This window comes from Mesocricetus auratus, unplaced genomic scaffold (assembly GCF_017639785.1).
Source record: "Mesocricetus auratus isolate SY011 unplaced genomic scaffold, BCM_Maur_2.0 Super-Scaffold_100004, whole genome shotgun sequence".
Classification (NCBI taxonomy): Eukaryota; Metazoa; Chordata; class Mammalia; order Rodentia; family Cricetidae; genus Mesocricetus; species Mesocricetus auratus.
In genome coordinates this window covers 59527492-59547571 of record NW_024429189.1, presented here as the reverse complement: position 1 = coordinate 59547571, position 20080 = coordinate 59527492, and the positions used below count along the sequence as shown (strand labels likewise).

Here is a 20080-nt window from a genome sequence, read left to right as displayed (position 1 = left end):
AACAGAGGCTAAATTCCCTAATCTCACTCTCTCCTCTTCTGAGTAGTAGAGATTAAAAGGAGTAACTACAATCAGTACTCAGCTTAAAGGACCAGGAGGAAGAGAGAGGAGCTAGAAAAAGAAGGAACAATTGGCAAGTCAGTATCTACCCCTTTCACTAGAAGACCTGGACTACTCATGTTAAGATCCTTAGCTGCTATCAAGAGCAAGATTATGATTTGCACCAGAACTACCTTCCTCCAAAAGACAAACATCTAGGAAAAGATTTATGAGTGGGGCATTAGGGAAATTAGCCCATGGCTAATAAAAACACCTAGGGAAAAAACACTGGTAAGCTAATGAAGGAAAGGTAAAGACAATAATGTAAAATGAGGTCATGCTGAAGCCCAGGGAGATGATGAGAGCACAGGTGGGCTGGGGGAGCACACACAGAAGGCAGTCTGACAGAGGAAAATCGAGGGGGAAGAAAGGGGAGAGGGAGGAGGTGGCATCAGAAGAAAGGGAAGGTAAAATGAGAACAGAACATTTTAAACTAACCCAGAACTCCATTGTGAAGGACAAGTCACGAGGCAGAGTACTGCTGAAAGGCTTGATCCCCACATCACACCACTGGTAACAGATAATTTAGACTTCCAAGCATACATGGAAGAGGGTAGGCAAGTCAGAGTCCTAAATCCCAGAGCACTATAGGACAAATGAGCTAAAGTCACCCAGGTTTTTTAGTAGCACTGCAATGCCAGTATCCTCAGTATGTTTCTCTCTCTTCTCTACTCCTCCACCCCACACCGTGTGTATGTGTGTGTGTGTGTGTGTCTGTGTGTCTGTGTGTCTGTCTGTCTGTCTGTCTGTGCGCACAGTACTAAGGAGTCCAACACAGGACCTTACATACTAAGCAGGTGATAAGTCCATTGGCATGTATGTTTATAATGCTTCCTTGAATGGGCCCTGGTGCTAGAAAAAATTATTATATCTCCAGGACAACATGTGTCATCATAGGCATCTGTCTGGCTCCTTTCACTGTTATATGCAGTCATCTTGCCCAGGAGAACAGATAGGCAGAAAGAACCCCACGCTGAGAGCCAGACAGGTGTTGGGCTCTTCACTGATTGCTGACATAGGACCACCACACGTCTGCTTCATGCTACCCTTGCATTTACTGAACATTTAAGTCTTTTTCAGACCACTCTATGAATTCCTTTTGCTTCCCAGGATTCAACTGTTCAAGTGTTCAACAAAAGCATCAGAAGGCAAGCAGGCACAACAGTTATTCCACTTTATCATTTCTGGCAAAGATCGAGCATACCCTACAGCTCGCTCTATTGCAAGACAGCTTGTAGGGAGCTAACTATGCAGCTGACAAGATGCTGGGGGAGAAATAACAAGTCTTAAGATCCCAGGTCTACTAAGGCATGTCAAAAAGGGCAGAAGAGACTGTCATATTCCAATAATGCCATCAGGAAAAAGACAGGGAAATGTGTCTTTTTCTTTTGCATGTTAAAGAACGGCAAAACACAAAAATCAAAACAAAAGCCAAATGTCTAATTTGATACAGGGCAGAAAAACTCAGTTTCAGGCTGGCAGCTCAACAAATGGCTAGAAGGTCAAGAATAGAATGTCTGAGAGGCAAAATTCAGCAGTAGGTTGGAAAGCTTGGACCCTGGAGCTTGGGGCTGATTCTGTTCTCTGGCCTCATTCCCACCCCATTCAACAACAAGAGCAACAACAAAAGAAAAGAAAGGGAAAAAAGGAAGAGGCAGTGCCATCAGCTGCAGCTGCGGTTGCAGTGGGGGAGAGGGGTAGCAGCAGCAGAAAGCAGTCAATCCTCATCCCACTACATTAATCGGGCAGGTGACAGTCAAAGGGTTACTGGTGGGACCAGGAACAGGAAGACGATTAACTTGAGGCAAAAGAGTCAGATCTCAAGGAATTAGTTTATTCAAGTTATTGAGACAGAAGATTTACTTTAGGAAAACTAACACTTAAAATGAAACTTAATCTTCACATCTACTCCAGTTAAGAGAAAAAACTTCCTGCTTCCTTTGCCCTGTGACGATAGCCTAAGATAAGAATTTTCATCATACACACCACAAGGAGACACAAATGTGGCCAGGAGAGCAACAGCCATCCTTTCCCACTCAGGTCTGGGGCTCAATGGACTGCCAGAAATGGGAGTGCTCTGGGTCCCTGAGGCCTCTGCTCCTTATCCCAGTCATAGGTAACTTAGGGGTTTGGGAGCAAGAATGCTCACCACTGCTATAAAAGCAGTAGTCAACTTGGAAGCACTCTCAGACTGGGAGGAAGAGTAAGGAAGCAAACTAAGAATATACTTACTCAAAGTCCTCAAATTCCAAGTCGGTTCCCTCTACTGATGGACCCTGGTTGTCTGAGGAAGAAGAGGTGGAAGAACGAAGACGATTCTGTTGGTAGCGCATGGAGCGCTGGCGAATACTGTCTCTCCGTGAGAGATACTGGATCATCCTCTGGGCGTAGTATGCAGCAGGAGATAATCTGAGAGAGACAGAGATGGACAAACACAAACTAGCACTAATTTGGGGAAGACTGTGAAAGACAGTAAAGCCAGCTCTCCTATGGCATCTCCCTGCTGAGACAAACTCCGGATACACAAAAGATACAGGCCATTTTTAACTCACCTCCCAGGAGGTTTATGCTGCAGAATATGTGTACCAGACTATCCCCAATGCGTCTATTCTGAGATAAGGCAAATAGGCAGTGTAATCAGTCATCTTCTGGTCAAGTGTGGCCCCTTTCCAAGAGAACAGCACTGGGCCTTTCTTCTTTCTTAGGCTCTATGGAACCTGGCTTAGCTTTTCAGGGTGTCCTTAAATAGCTCTTCCTTGTTCCCCATCCATACACAAAATTTATGAAATGAAAGTGACCTTAGTAATCAAGTCTGAGCAAACAAGTCAAAAGATGATAACACTTAGATGATTAATGAAGACACCCATGGGTATCCTCTTTACCAGAACTTCCTTCTTCAAACACACACAGCTAGTTTTTAGCTAGCTCTTCATAATCATCTCTTTGAAACTGGTATCTCCTTCCCTCACAGATTAATCATAGGTATTTATGTACAGAAAAGTATAAAGGACAGGGATTGAGAGTTATTGTGTAGTTGGGAGAACAGAAAAAAGAATTTCCTATTCGTAGACTTACAACAATGGAGGCTACATCTGCTTTTCTAGAGTTCCAATAAACCATTAGACTAGACTCCAGGTGAAACCAAGGGCCTGTCTTAAAGCTTGCTACCAATTTTTAATATATCACACAATTCTACACATTCCTTCCTCTTCTTAAAGTTTTCCTCCATCTTTATAACATTGTTCTATAATTTGAGGCTACAAACTGAGAACATGTGAGAATAATGAAAAATATCTTATAATGTTAAGTGATTGCTAAGCCAACTGCAAGACTTAAAATTTGAGGAACACACAATGATTCAAGTCCTCTAGGAAATTATACCCCACAGAAATACAGAAGAATACAAATGTATACATGAGAAAGTTAATTTGCAATACTGTCATCATTCAGGAAAACCTGGGAAACAAGCCAGAAGCAGAAGCCCAGCAACAGATTAAATAAATTATATCTATACTGAGACACACTATAAAGCCATTACAAAAAATAAATTGGCTGGTCACAGTGACACAGGCCTATAATCTCAGCACTAGGAAGCTAGAGGCAGATGGATCAGGAGTTCAAGGTCAGTCTCAGCTGCAGTTTCAGCTATGAGACTCTGTATCAAAAATTTAAAGGGGGTATGTATGTGTGCAACAGTTATCCCCATCTGCTCATAAGGAAACTCTTCTAAAAGAAAAGTTTAAGGTAGAGAAAGGGTTATAGAAAGTGTGTGTTTGTGTGTGTACATATATTATATATAAATACTTCTGTATTTAAGAAAAACCAAAGTCATAAATCTAGAATCACAAACCTGAGAGTTTTTTTTAATAAAGTTTGGATATTAAAAGGAAAAAAGCTTGTTCTGCTTTTATTGAGGATATTGAAAAAACTGATTGAGAATAGTTGTATCTAAATGATAGAAAAATATTTATTGCTGGGACTATGACTGTAAAACTTGTAAATTTGAGGCCAGTTAGGCAACTTATATTAGTAAGAGAGTCATTGCATCTCCAAACAACACCCCCACCCCTGCAAATTGCAAACATCTTGCAGTATGACTTTCAGCATCTTTGATATTTTGTTCTCAGGAAGTCTACCTTACTAGGCCAAGAGGTCTTGTTAGTCAACTTCAATGGGACCTAAGGCTGTCATCAAAGTTATCCTTCAGGTAAGTCATCAAATGGAATTCCCAAGGAGCTGGTTGGTAATCATTAGAACTCAAAATGTTTCTGAGTTACAATATGCTAGACTGAGCATGTTGAATCCAAATTACCTTTGTACTGTGGGTGGGCATGGGATACACAGAAGTAGAAGCCTAGATCAAAATAATCAGAAAATATGAACTATTTCCCCAAAGCTTCAACTCATGGTATTTTCATTATTTATTTGGGTACCTGTTGCCAAGAATTCAATCAGTGAACACCAAAATTTGGACAAAGTCAGTGTTTTTGTGCTGCTTTTATTGCTACCTAATATATCAAAATCTTTCAGCAGTCAGGGAGTGGTGGCGCACACCTTTAATCCCAGAACTCCAGAGGCAGAGGTAGGCAGATCTCTGTGAGTTTGAGGCCAGCCTGGTCTACAAAACTACACAGAGAAACCCTGTCTTCAGAAAACAAAAACAAACAAACAAACAAAATCTTCCAGCAGAAATCAAACATGGATTAAATTCAAAGGATTAGACCAGAGAAGAAAATACATAACAGAAGAGAATTTTCAAGAGAAATAATCTGGAAGATATCATAAGTGACTTACAAGTGCACCCATTTCTCAGATTATATACAACCAGAAATAATAGAAAAAATGTATTGTTATTGATAATAGTAGTATAAATAATGTTGCTGATGATAATGAATAAAGGCTATCCTTTTAGCATTGCATTATTCAAGTTGTTTAATTTTACTACAGGAATTATCTAAACTATGAAACTACATTATTAGTGGTTACAAAGAAAGAAAGAAAGAGAGAGAAAGAAAGAAAGAAAGAAAGAAAGAAAGAAAGAAAGAAAGAAAGAAAGGATTCCTGACATCATAGACTTTCCCTCTTATGTATCTAGGGGGAAGCTAGGTTTCTGCATGCTTTAGAAAATGTCCCTTAAAAACCTTGATCTATTCATATAATACAGGACACAACTAAGAGGAAAAAGAAATGAAGCAGCCTGTGAAGAGATGATAACAAATGCCCTCCTACTGAGAAGCTGGCACAATCTCAAACACCCACAAAGTATCCCAAGTGAAAATCAAGTGTTTAAGAAGCCTTGCTTCTTGACCCTTCACTAGTAAAGAAATTAGAGTGGAATAAATAAGAAATTGTATGAAAGGATAACATCTATAACCTCTGCATTCTGAGGCAGGAAGATCACAAGTTTGAGGGCAGCCTTCACCTGCTGCACAATGAGGTAGAGGTCAGTCCAGGCTGTACATTTGGCCCTGTCAAAAAAAATGAATCACTGAACTTGCCTAGTCTGAAATTTCTGAGGATAAGATCCTACTGTTGTAGGAAAAGAAACGTTTCTTTGTTTTTGCTTTTCCCTTTTCTTTTCTTGAGACATACACTTAGTCTCTCTATGTAGTCCTGGTTGAAACTCCCTCTGTAGACCGGCTGGCCTCAAACTCAGAAAGAGATGCACCAATCACTGTGATTAAAGGAGTGTGCTGCCACGGACAACCTAAAAAGAAACTGTTTTATCACTAGAAGTTGTATTGAGTATTTTAAGGTTCTTGAAAATGTGAAACTTTTCTTTCCCTTTTCAAGGGCTTATATATTTTCCATAATTAGAGAGCCTGTAAGTGCCCTTGCTGCAATCACCATCTGAATTGCCTACCTATTTTTAAAGTCCTCATCTCTACTGTCTGGATCCTCAGATTTACTACCTCTAGGATAAGGAAAACAAAAAAAGTACCTTGGGGAGAATGTGCACTATCAAGAGAAAACTGTGGCAACAACAACAACAACAACAAAATCATTTACTATCCCTGGAGTCAATTTGGTGTCTAAAGGTGTTTCCAGGTAGACAGGAAAGCCTGAAAACTCATTTAGTTTTATCTGAGCTATACTGCTGGCTTTTCAAACCTACCACTGTAAAATATCCTTTTCTTTACAATATTTTCTGGTATTATTTAAACAATAATCAAGTTAGCCCTTTTCAGATCTCTAACAGTCATCAAATTCAGCTATGCCAACACAATCACATGGGGCTGCTCTCTACTGACGAATGAATATAACAACTCAATATTCTACCCTTAGTGTTGTTATCAGCACCATCATCAGCACTAAGGAATTCAAGATGGTCCCTTAAGCACATATGAAAAAATGCCCCCCCACTTCTAAAAATTTCAGGTCTAGGGAAATAAATATTTGGTTGAATGGATAAGTGAGGTTGCCATAAAAGCAAAAGAACCTGAGTTCAACTCTCCAATACCCGTGTAATGTGTGGGCATGGCCCAAGTACCTACAACTCCAGTACTGTGGAGTAGAGAACGGTAGATCCCAAGTATACCTAGATATGATGGCAAGCTTCTAGTAAGAGATACTGTCTCAAAACTTTAATAATAATAATAATGTGGAGAACAATAGAGGAAGACTCTAAAGTCTTCCTCTGGCCTCTGCATGTACCCACACCACAAACATAAATGTGCATATAACACACACACATACGCACACAAAGTCTTCAATAATCTTTCAACTATCTTCTAAAACAGTATAAAGCAAGCACTTCAGTAGAATGACAATTCATCTCATTCAATTATTCTTCCTTCATCTCTTCTTTTGGATAGTATCCAAAAACTGGCTTGATTTTTACCCTTTTGATATTCTAAATTTGTTTAAGTATTTTCCCTACAAATAAAATGTTCAAAACTTTGGCTCTCTTTTTGGCTGTCCATCTGATGGGCAATAGCCTCTTGAGCATCTGGAAAAAAAAACCCTAAGGCCTCCACAGGTACTCCCTTCGGTGCCCTACTGACAAATGGTGAGTCCCAAAGAACCAGAGCTCAATTGTAATCCTCTGTCACAGAGATGCTGTTCACTTACTTACCTGCAACAATTCCCAAACACCTGAAACACCTGCCTTAACCCTGTAACTGAAGAGTGAAAGAGCACCAGGACCAGAGAGGCACAGGTGGGGCTTCCCCCAACTTGGCAACCCCAAGGGCCGCCCCTCCCCCCTCCTAGTGCCATTTCTCACTTTGGCCTTACCTCGCTGGGTCTGGGTAAATTGGGTGCTCTCTGGATCCTGCTCCATCATAACGGGATAATGAAATGAGGGAAGACTCCAGCAGCCTCCTAGCAGAGATTAAAAAAATGGCAATAATCCCTGTCAATTACCAACTCAGAGGTCAATCATAAGGGAAATGGGGGGAGAGGTAAATAACATCCCCCTTTGCAGCCAGCTAGCCCCTATTATCCGGGGTCTTACCCTTCCAACAACCTAACTATATAGAAACATTAATAAATGAAAGCTACTACAGAGATCCCATACTGCATGTGACCACTGTATTATGCTGAGTACTGCTCTTCAGTGAGACACAAGCAAATGCATCAGAAACATCATCTCCTATCTCTTTACAGCACCTCCAGCAGACAAACAGGAGGCTAGAAGCTACATACAGGAAATGAGGCATACACCACACACTTATCCTGGCAATCAGCTCCCGTACACTATCAGTCCACATACCTCATTTTCCACTCTTTGTGCTCTACCCACACCCTTTTTGTAAGAAAGAGTATACATACCCAGGACTCGATTAATAATTGGCAAAAACCTTTCCTTCTATCATCCAGCCCCATCATAAGTTCAGCTGATAGTAACACATTTTATTAGGCAGTTTTTGGGGCACCATGCCTAAGCTTACCCACAAGATGCTATGAATTACTACTACATATACAAGAATGCTGGGACTAGAGCTTTAAGTATATAGGCCCATGACACACAACTGTTAAGGATTCCCATGAAGGCCTATCTAAATTCCCAAATGCTTTACTTCTCCATGTTGTACTACACAACCTTCCAGAGGCAAGGTAAGAAACAAGCACCTACTGCATCTAGCCATGATGAGCAATGGCTACTAGCAAACAGGAAGATTAGGATCCTATCACTCAACTGCAGTCAATTATTACCATGCTACAAGCTAGGTATTGCTGCCTTGTCTGATTTTGTAAAATCAGAAATCTGACTCTGCATGAAATTTCATTGTTGTTTTAGTGAACTTCCCCCTCTAAATACAACAAAGGCTATTTATTTAAATAAGACACATCCGATAACAGGTGTGGTTCAGGGGCTTCCTGGTCTACCATATTACTTCCCAACTCATACATGGTTGGCAGCCAGTCATACTCCTAGCAGAGAACACATCTCAAAGGAAGTGGTCTCAGAAAAAAAGTGCATATTGTTCCTCTCCAGCAGCATCTTGCCTGGCTCTCCCAGGAACAGGTCTCGGGCTCCCTGCCAGATTCTTCCTTAAACAGATCTGCAGGATAAGAACAGCAGCTACCCTTCTTTCCCAATTGAGTTAAAACAATTCAGTGTTATTAAAACCAGCTGGCTTTAGGTATAGTCATGGACAGTCACTATCTCAGCATCTGGACAACAATAGCATTACCAGTCACAGTAAGACAGAAACAACTGTTGCCCCATTACCTCAGCTTTACCCTTCCTGCCTGGGCAATCAAGCATTAAAGTATTTTTTGACCAAGACAAGGACCACCCACATGGCCACACTTCGAACAACAACCCCCCCAGCCCCCGCACCCAAATGGAAAGAATACCATATACCCAACTAAGAATAAAGTAATACACGTTCTCTCTGGCAATATCATTGTTTGCAACACAGAAATGTTATACTTTATTATTTTAAAACATACTTTTTCTCACAATCCAATATGTCATAAATTGGGATATAGCTTATGTGATACAGATTACTTGGCATATTTCTTTTTTTCCTTACCATCACAACAAAATTAATGGCATATCTAGGTCTTCTAAATACAAAATGTTTTTGATAGGTAGAGAAAGTGTGAAGCATCAATACATAGACTAGACAACAAAGAACAGTCAGTTTGTGAGAAGCTTATTGTATAGGTAAATTACTTCCTCTTTTTAAAAACTTACTTCTTAACTGACACATAAAAACATAAAATTGTACAGGGTACTATGTGGTATCTCAATGCATATATACACTATCGTTTTTTTAATCAGGCAAAACATGTTTATTTCCTCAGATATTTTATCATTTACTTTCCAGTTTTTTTTAAATATACAGTATATCATTTGTTATTATAGTCACCTCCTCTGCAACAGCATGCTTTTTATTTTTGTTGTTGACACAGGGTCTGTAATCCATGCTGATCTAGAATGAGAAATTTTCCTGCCTCTGGCCCTAAAATGCTGTGGTTACAGACATGTTTCACAAAATCCAGCAAAAACTTTCTGTTCTTCCAGAGGACCCACGTTCAATCAGCATCCACATGGCAGCTCACAACTCTCTGTAACTCCAAGACCTGACACCTTCGCACAAACATACATGCAGGCAAAACACCAATGCACATAAATAAAAATAGATAATTTTAAAAGCTCATGGATCAACCTATGTCATCTATACAGTACTAACAAAATCATTTCTCCGAGACCAGGGTGAGAACTGAAGAATGAAATCAAGGTCTAGGAGAGCTGTCTGTCTTCAAAACCCTGGAAGATTGTTCACTCTGATACTAAAGTGCTCTGCAGGTGCTGCTGAGAACCCCTAAGCTTTGTTACTCTCTTAATAGCTGCTTCGTAAGGCAGATACCCTTTGGTGAAGACAGAGTTCAGAGTGACCTGCTTCAGTGTGTTTGTGCAGAAAACGAACCTGATAAGTTAGGAAACAAATATTGCCCACTGCAAACTATATCAGGGCAGTGACAGACCTCAAGAGAGGAATGAGATGCTTATCAGAGATGCTAAAAGAAGATTCCTGAACTAGAACAGTCTGGATTAGACGACTTCAATTTTAGTGACTCCATTTGATATCTCGCATACTCCAGCTCCCACCCTAACTTTCTATTTTAATCAGGAAGGCTTCTTGAAATCAGAATAGCATCAAAATGTTAAGCTTTGTCTCTGGAGAGTCCTTGATGGGGGTTCTCTTGGAACATGCATCCCTTATGCCTACTTATTCTAGAATCCTTGTGTACCAACAGTTCCTCTGACAATGCAATGGGACTGGCTAACCAATGCTTGCACATTTGTATGTACATGCATACATACATACACACACATGTGTGAGATAGAGATTTTAATTGCTAATAGGAGAGACAGAGATTGAGATTTAACTGCTACTGCATGAAATTAAAAGATAAACAATGTTTCTCCACATCCACAAATAACGGATGAAACAGAAATTCTCTGAAAGGAATAAAAATAGGCCTCTCCAGTTGATATAAAATAAAGAATGAACTGGAGCCATGAGATGATAAGCAGACATCATCACTACCTCGCTTAAGATCCTCTAAGTATTTTCCCTCCTAGTACCAACTGTTTGCAGGGAGAAGGAATGGAAAACGGCATGAGTAACGGATGAGGGTAGCAGCTGCGCACCTTCTGCTCTGGTACACACAAATCTGACTTGACTTAATGATCTATCATGCAATTTGATAATGTGAAATCAGGAAAAGCTGAAGGAAGGTTCTGCCAAATTTGTTCAGGCTTGAAGTTGCCATTTCTTTCTGACTTACTTCAATTTGGAAATATTTTAGAGAGGTACCAAAACTCTGACAGAAACAAACAAACAAAACCCTCTTTTCTCTAACAGCTTGCCTACTTAATTCTCTATACCAGTTGTAATCTGGGTGAAGTACAAGGGCCATGTTACTTTAACTCACTGGAGACCAGGAAGAAAATACTATAATTTATTCTTTATATGTAGCCATGTATGTTAGCTACACAAGGATTATTTAAAAGCCTCACTGCTCTATCAAATTTGAAATTATTCAATATTTTAAAAACTCAATAGCCACAAATGTAAAAATATAAATATAACAACCATAATCAGCTAAAAAGAAGAATCATATTTACATATAGATGGAGTAAAGAGAGTAACAAAACAGATGTGGCAAAATGCAAATATTTACAGAATATGGGTAAAAAGGCATTTGAGAATTCTTTTTACTATTTTTGCAACTTTTCAATAAATTGAAATTATTTTAAAATAAAATAAAACCTAGCTATGGTGGCTGGCACCTGTGATTCCCAACCATTGCAAGGCCGAAGCAAGAAAACTGCTATGAGCTGACTGGGCTTCAGTGTGTGAGGCCCTGTCAAATAAATAAACTAAATTAAAAGCTAGACATAGTGGCTCAATTCTGTAGTTTCAACACTAGGAGGCCGAGGCAGGAGAACTGTTGTTGAATTGAAGACTAGCCTGGGCTTCAGAGTGAGATCCTTTCTCAAAAACAAAACAATTATAAAAAAACAAAAAATAAATAAAAATAAAGTCAGGCAATGTGGTGCATGCTTTTAATCCCAGCACTCAGGAGGCAGAGGTAGGAGGATCTATGTGTGTTTGAAACCATCATGATCTACATAGCTAACTCCAGGACAACCAGAACCGCATAGAGAGGTCCTGTCTCCAAAGACAAAAACCAAAGAAACCCAAACCCCCAAAACAAAAAAATACAACAAGATATAACCATGGTGGAGCACACAATAATATCAGCATTTAGAAATTGAAGTTAGAAGGATCAGGGTCACAAGACCCACCATGGGTCTACATAATGAGTCCAAGATTAGCAGGAAACCCTGTCTCAAAATGAAAATAACAAGTTAAAATATCCAATATCCAAGGGTCTGAGGATGTAATCCAGACAAAATGGCTAGGAGTAAAGGCACTTGCCCTCAAGCCTGGTGACCTGAGTTCAATTCCCAAGGACCTACATGGTCGATGAGGAAAAGTGACTCACAAGTTGTCCTCTAACCTCCACCTATGTGAAGGGACATGTATGTGCATATACATACATACAAATAAATGTAACTTATAAATTGAATCAATACAGAATAAACCAACAATCATCTTTCACTTTAAATTTAATAGACATTAGGATTTGCGAAGTAGAAAGTCTAGGCAGTAGTCTAGTAAGAATACACAAACCAGTGACAACACCTCTTTACAAAACAATTATACCCTAAGGATCCCTGTTGTCAGATTACAGAGAAAACCAATATCCTAAAACAACAAACATGTTCAGACCTTCTCTAACCAGTGTCAGAGCTGTGCAGCCTCTGCAGACAGAAGAGCTCACATCAGGAGCTAAGGTGCCACTAGAGCCCCATGCCTTAAGGGATAATTCCCTTGCCTTATCTGTGTGACATCTACTGTTTAAATTAGGAGCCAAATCCAAACCAACAGCATCCTCATGCCTAGAAAATCAAATTTAAATGCTGTAGCTTGGCATAGAAAGTTTTGCAGTGAAACTTCTCTTTCCTTTTAGATAGTCTATTCAGAAGTTTTCACACTTTTGGTATCAGAACTCCTTCAAAACCACAGAGCCACTAGACTTTTGTTTATATGGGATCTACTGATACTAAAACTTATTTGAAATTACAAATAATAGGAAGCGCATATACACAGCAATAGTGGTCAATTATATAATATCATCACATGTCCTGTGGTCTACAAATCCCCACCACACCTCTGTGAAAGAATGAGGTGAAAAGACAAAGGACATCTCAACATCCATAGGAACCACTAGACTTCTGGGTTTCCCTATCATATTTTGAGAATCCGTGTACTAGATAAACTTATACACTCCCTTGTTATTCTACATTTATTCTCTCTAGAACATTCCCTTGAGGCTGCCCATAAAGATCCTTCAGAACTCCACCAGTATTGTGGCACCTCTCTTAAGAGACTAAGATCTCTTGGGGTTGGTCATGGTGGTGCACACTTTTCATTCCAGCTTTAGGATGACAGCTAGATTTCTGTGACTTCGAGACCAACCTGGTCTACATTGTAAGCTTCAGGCCAGCAGTGTTACATAGACCAACTTAAAAAAAAAACAAAACACCTTCTCCTTGTGGTTATTTATAAACATGTCTGTGTCTGCTTTTAGACTTACAAGCTACATAAAAGCTAGTATTGGTTCCAAGTCATCTTTTTATCTCCATCAAAATTCACATCCTAATTAACATGTAATGGGAGACAAATAAATATCCAAGCCCATGAATCAGCAGGCAGTCTAACTAGACTGGGAAAAATACGAAAGGAAGCATATCTGATTGTTCTTTACTGACCCCATGAGTCTGAGACAAGATATGAGACTTTGAAAAACACACAGTAAAAAAATTCCTGGAGGAAGGTGGTTTTCAGAAACTGTTTACATCACCCTTTATCTTTTGGATCACTTAAGCCACGACATAGTTGTCCTATAAATAAGCCTGGTTCCTTGGAAGCTCATTAAATCATAAAGTCAGAGGCTGTCTTCTTGCCTAAGAAATGACCATTTATGCTCCTAGACTGTATGTTGCCACAAGATCTCATAAGGAAAGAGGGCAATATTTGGAGGGGGTAAAGGGACAGTAGGTCAAACAAACTTGGATATATCGTTGCTTGCTTCATTTCTTAATCTTGCTCTGCAAGCTCCAGATCTTGTCTCAGCGCATGCCCAGGATGTGAGATGACAAGTCCTTATTCTTTGTAAAAAAAAAATAATAATAATTGTGTGTTCTGAAATGACACCTCTATTATGATTTCCAAGTTGACATCTCTGATTTAAAGCAGAGGCATCAAAGCCTCCCTATTTCACACACTAGCAATTATCATTTAAGTTATCCAACGATAGGTATTCATCTGATCACTGCAGGGCCCCACAGTTCTAAGGGTGCACTCCCATTATGTGGTGCAGTTGCCAACAGAACCTGACAGACAATTCCTGTCCCTGTTGTGTGGACCAAAACAGGTTAACAGCTAAAAGGGTGATGGGGGTGTGGTGGGGAATCAGACATACTAGAGAAAGAGCTCATTTGTGGTATGGATCAGCTTTATTTTACTATGACCACGCATAAACAATCCAGGAGACTCAAAACAATGATTGTCACCAGAAAAGCACAAAGATTTCTTTACCAAACATTAGTGTATTCTTCAATACCTCTGGGCAGTAAGCAACGGGTAGTGAAACATCAGAGCATAAAGTAATATAGTACCAAAACCAAAGAGAATATAAACCAAATTTGTACCTGAGATAGTTTGAATGTATTTGGCCCCCATAAACTCACAGGGAGTGGCCCTTATTAGGAGGTGTGGCCTTGTTAGAGAAAGTGTGGTCTTTGTTGGAGGAGGCTGGATGACACACACTTTTTTAAAATACAGACCTTGAGACTGGAGGGCACACCTTTAATCTGAGCCATACTTTCTGTTGGAAGTGTGTCACTGTGGGGGCAGACTTTGAGGTCTTTTTCTCAAGCTTCATTTAGTGTGACAGTCAGTCGACTTCCAGTTGCCTCTGAGTCAAGATGTAGGACTCCAGCACCACATCTGTCTACATGCCACTATGCTCCCCATCATTAATCATAAATGGACTGAAATTGTAAGCTAGTCACCCTCAATTACATGTTTTCTTTATAAGAGTTGCTGTGGTCATGGTGTCTCTTCACAGCAATAAAAACTCAAACCAAGACAGCACCTAATATGTAATCATGGTCTAGATAAAGCCTTGCCTGAAAACTCAACCAGACACCTTTGGGAACATCTGACCCTCTGTTCTTTGTTAGTCAGCTATTTTTCCATACCTTTCAAAAATAAATGACTCAGTTGCTACAAATCCTCCACATGTTTTATATTTGTCAAACTTCAATCTATAATAAAAAAAATCACTTTTGTATACATGTACCTCAAACGCACAAAGTGATCTATACAGTGTCTCTGGGAACAGACCCCAGACCTGTTTTAAAATCAGGAATTTAGATCAGAGACGTTTTCACTAGATGCTACATGAGAGCAGATCTATAAACGAAACAAACACCTGACACACAGCCAGTTAGTTCTATATATTTACATGCGCATCCCACAAGCTGCAGCTGGAACATACCCTAATTTCAAGGCAACATAGACACGGAGGGAAGAGGCAGTGCATCCTAACTCATTCCCCTAAAATCATGAAGTGATTTACAGAATTTCACAATTCTGACGTCTGGGTTAACTTTATTCAGAATAATAGATAAATCCTAGAAATCTACCTCAAAGCCCGTTACTTCTACAAAGAACATGTTTGATAGAACCAATACCAAGAAACATGTAAATATCATCCAAGCTGTTTTTTCACATCTCTACTCTTAAACTAAATACCTAAAAATTCTTGACTAAGGCCAGTCATTAAAAAGTAACCACCAGGGCTGGAGAGGTGGCTCAGCAGTTAAGAGCACTTCATGTTCTTCTAGAGGACCTGGGTTTCATTGCCAGACTCATATTGTGGCTTAACCTATAACTCCAGTTCCAGGGGATCCAATGCCCTCTTCTGGTCTCCATAAGCACTAGGCATGCACAAGGTACACAGAGATACATGCAGGCAAAACTACCATATACATAAAATACAATGATCAAACTTTTGTTTTAAGTAGCAGGCCTTGACTTGACTGTTACATAGCAAAAACTCTAACAGGAAGAAAAATCTTAAAGCCCCAACCAAAAGGGCAACGAGAGGAAGTCCATGGAGCCTTACAGGAAAATGTAGAAAAAGGAAGCAGAGTGAGCTGGGCTTTACTAACCATCACAGAGGCAGCCTTCCCAGCTCAGATCTTCATGTAATGCATTTCTGAAGTCTGTAGAAACAGACAAGAGGGCAAAGACTCCAGCTGGGTCTCAATAGTCCATTGTTAGTCCTTGAGCTCACACAAAGTACAATCACTTTCTTAAATCTGAAGTCAGTTCTGACTGATTCTCTTGTGACATTTGACATTACTGACTTGCCTCTAGGGATGTACCACTCTGCCCTGCCACCCTGCTCTTGATTAGCAACTACCATGAGTCTTTCTGGATTCCACATATGAGAACCCATTGGAATGATTTCTCTACCATTTCCCTCTGCCTAGACAACATGAAATTGTCATAAGTGACACCTCAAGTACAATTAGTAGAGAAACTGCAATTTTCACTCCCTTCCTCTGTTCCTTCAAAGAGCTGCACATTAGCGTCCTCCAGTATATCAATCATACTACCCTGATGAAGGTTAACTCTGTGGACTCTGGAAGCCATTTCATTTCCAGCTTGCTAAAAATTTTGTAGCCCCCACTATAATTAGAACATGTAAATTGCTTTCTTTTTACTAGCACTAATGGCTATAATTGAAGTGATCTGAATGTCTACTGAATGGATACCTGCTTTTAAAAGAATCCTTATAAATACCACTTTATCCAGCTGTATTTTATTTAGGAAAATCACAAACAAAAGAAAAAAGACAAAAAGGGGAGGAGGAGCAATGAAAAGCATGATTCAAGACCACCAGAACCAGGGCTTTTGTAACTACATTAGAAGATATTTTGCAGCCATTGTCAGTCCCTTTCAAGATGCCTCATTAAAACAGCAGACAGATCAACGGACAACAAATCATGAACTACTTTACCAGTGTTTCTGGAGGAGGGTTCCCCAGGGGACACTTGACGATTTCTGGAGACATTTTTGGTAGTTGCAACTGGTTTGGGGGAGTGTTACTTATGTAACAGCAGGAATACTACTAAACACCCTTCAAGGCATGAGACAGCCTCCCACAATGAAGGATTATCTAACCCAAATGGCAAGAATGCTGTTGCTGTTAAACTTCCCTGACATACTTAAATGGTCTGAATCTAAGCAACAGAAAAATGGACACAATGTGGTATCTGAGTTTCAGAATCAGGCAGACATCAATTTCAGCTGCACCAGCTCTTATGCTTTGTGACTGTGAGTTTATTCTCAGTTTCCATATTTGATATTTTTATGAACTAAGAACACATGTAAGGCTGAGAATGTAGTTTAGTGATAGAGTGTAGTTGAATCTAGCATGAGTAGGATCCTGGGTTTGATGTCTAACATAAAATAAAAAAAAAGAAACAAACAATATTAAGCAAACAGTCCTATGAAGTCCAAAATTCAAACAATTTTTTTCTTCCTTGAATTACAACTACTATATGTCAGGAATATATAATATGGTGCCCATTTAAACCATCAAGTCTAAAAGGTGTTTTGTCAGAAAGTTATTTTGAAGACAAATACTATAAAAGTTTAAACATAGGTACATGAACCCTGAGAGTCACATGTACCACATCCAAATAAAACCTTGTAAGAGCAACAATACACACTATAAATACCAAGTTCTTGCCACTGGCTACATTATCAGTACAGTCTGGAGTATCCCTTATCTAAAATGCTTAGGGTCAGGAATACTTCTAAATTTGGAGACTCTCAAATTTAGGAATATTTACATAGACTTTATGAGTTAAAGAATCTCAAGTCTGATGATGACACACATCTCTAATCCCAGATCATGGGAAGCAGAGGCAGGCAGATCTCTGAGTTCAAGGCCAGTCTGGTTACAGGGGGATTTCCAGTATAGCCAGAGCCATACAGAGAAACGCTGCCTTGAACCACCATCACCCAAAAAAGTCTCAAATCTAAAATATGAAAAAAGAATTTTTTTGAGAAACAAGTTTCCCTAGGTAGTTTAGGCTGGCCTTTTACTAAAGATCCTCCAGAAATACATTAAAACAACAAACAAGTGTGATACCACATGCATATCTCTAATTGCAGAAGAACTGCTGGAAAAGAGGAAAGCTGACTAGAGTCATTGGCCAAGAAGGGACACTTTGAAGTATCTGAAAGTGGGTGACCTAGGACTCAGTATAAAGGAGAGTAGGGAAGGTTATATGGGAAGGTTTGAAAGGAGGAAAGGGAAGGGATAAATGTAATTATATTATAATCTCAAAATATATATAGCAAGTTCATACAACAGAGTTTTAAAATTAAGAGAAGTTAAAAAGGAAATGGTTAAGGAGACAGTTCAAGGGGTAAAATACTTGCTACACAAGCATGGGACCTGAGTTTGATACATCAGAGTCCTTAAAAAACAAAACAAAACAAAAAAACTGTACATGACAGTATGCATCTTTAATCCCTGAACTAGAGTGGTCAAGACAAGAAGATTCCTGGGGCTCAATGGCGAGCCAGTCTAGCTGAATCAAGCTCCAGGTTCAGTTGAGGGACTCCCTCTCAAAAATTAAAGTGAAGAACAACCAATACCTGAAATCAGCTTCTGGCCTCCATAAACATGGACACAACACACAAAAAATAAAAATTAAGAACATTCTCAACACATGGTACAACACAACAAAGATAAGCCTTTAAGATATGATGTTAAGTGAAATAAGCCAAGCACAAAAAACAATTCTTGTAGTATACTTACAAGAATTATATTAGACACTAGGCATGATGATACACACCTACAATCCCAACTAAAAAAGCTAAGAAAGAGGATTAGGAGTTCAAGGCCATCATAGGCTACAAAGTAAGACCCTGTCTTAAAAATAGGTATCTTGGAGTGGGGGGTGTAACTCAGTGATAGACTACTTGTCTAGCATATGTGATTCCCTCCCTAGATTCAACTTCCAGCACTAAAAAACAATGTATGTGTGTGTAGCCTAACAAGACTCACAAAACACAAGGAGAATGGTAGCTGCCAGGGACTCGTTGAACATAGAATTTAAATCATGCAAGATGAAACACTTCTCAAGATTATTGTGCAAGCCAGGCCCGGTGGTTCAAGCTTGTGATCTGAGCTATTCAGGAAGGTAAAGAAAGACTACAAGTTCAAGGACAGCCTGGGCAACCTCAAGAGACACTGCTTTAAAATAAAAAACTAGGGTCAATGAGATGGCTCAACAGGTAAAGGGGCTGAGCACAACAACCTGAGTTAGATCCCTGGGACCCATTTGATGGAAGGAGAAACTGATTCCCAAAAGTTGTCTTCTGACTTCCAAGTATGTGACACCATGGCACCCTTGCTCCATCTATCAAGATAAATAAATGCAATTAAAAAAATTTAGTAGTCAGGTAGTGGTGACTCACACCTTTATTCTCAGCACTAGGAAGGGAAGGAAGGGCAGAAGGATCTCTGAATTTGAGGCCAGCATGGTAAACAAAGAAAGTTCCAGGACAGCCAAAGATGAATGAATGAATGAGTAAATAAATAAATAAATGGATGAATAAGAGCTGTCAAAAAAAAAAAACCCTAATAGTTGAATAATGGTGAGTCACGCCTTTGATCCCAGCACTTGGGAAGCAGAGGCAGGCGGATCTCTGTGAGTTCCAGGCCAACCTGGTCTACAGAACTAGTTCCAGGACAACTAGGGCTGTTACACAGAGAAACCCTGTCGTAGGGTGCGGGGTGTGTGTGTGTGTGTGTGTGTGTGTGTGTGTGTGTGTGTGTGTGTGTGTGTGTGTGTGTGTGTGCGTGTGCGCGCAGAATATTTTCAAGGTTCCAATCCTCAGTACCATCTCAATCAATATGGCTACGTGCATATAGCTAATATTACACTATATACTTGAAAATTCGTTGAATATAATCTATGTCACATATTTGTAGAGGAGTCTATCAGCCTCCAGAACAAAAAGAAAATGATAACAAGCCACCTTACCAATCAAAGTGAATAAAAAGGACAGCAGAAAAGGAAGTTGCAGAAGCTGGGATACCCATGTGAACATGAGGAGAAAAAGGGAAGAGGCAGAAAGATGCGTGCTTACACCTTCTGATGCAGCAGAGCAAAAGGGCATAATGTCAACAAGCTCAACTATCAAAGACAAGGTCATAATTTCAACCTTGGAGTCTTTTATTAACACAATTTTCCACTTTTGCTCTCACATGATTTTAATTTCCTGGCAGGTAACAACCAAATCATGTGCCCATCCCTGTCAGAGGTGGTCTGTTCATAAATAGAGAATATTTT

The 20080-nt window shown here is 39.6% G+C and overlaps 1 protein-coding gene across 7 annotated transcripts in view; it reads right to left on the bottom strand.

Annotated features, from left to right (window-relative positions):
* Nucleotides 1-20080, bottom strand: part of Ambra1 (autophagy and beclin 1 regulator 1) — a 196486-nt gene that overhangs the window by 109639 nt on the left and 66767 nt on the right. For 2 of the 7 annotated variants that reach the window (XM_040745841.1, XM_040745845.1), the window contains 2 exons: nucleotides 7336-7422; nucleotides 2332-2508 (listed from right to left, as the gene is read on the bottom strand). The exons of 2 other annotated variants lie outside the window; for them this stretch is intronic. In XM_040745841.1, the coding sequence (XP_040601775.1) occupies nucleotides 2332-2508; nucleotides 7336-7422 (264 nt within the window). The remainder of the gene's footprint in view (nucleotides 1-2331; nucleotides 2509-7335; nucleotides 7423-20080) is intronic. 3 more of the 7 variants (XM_040745842.1, XM_040745846.1, XM_040745843.1) reach the window with 2 other exon arrangements.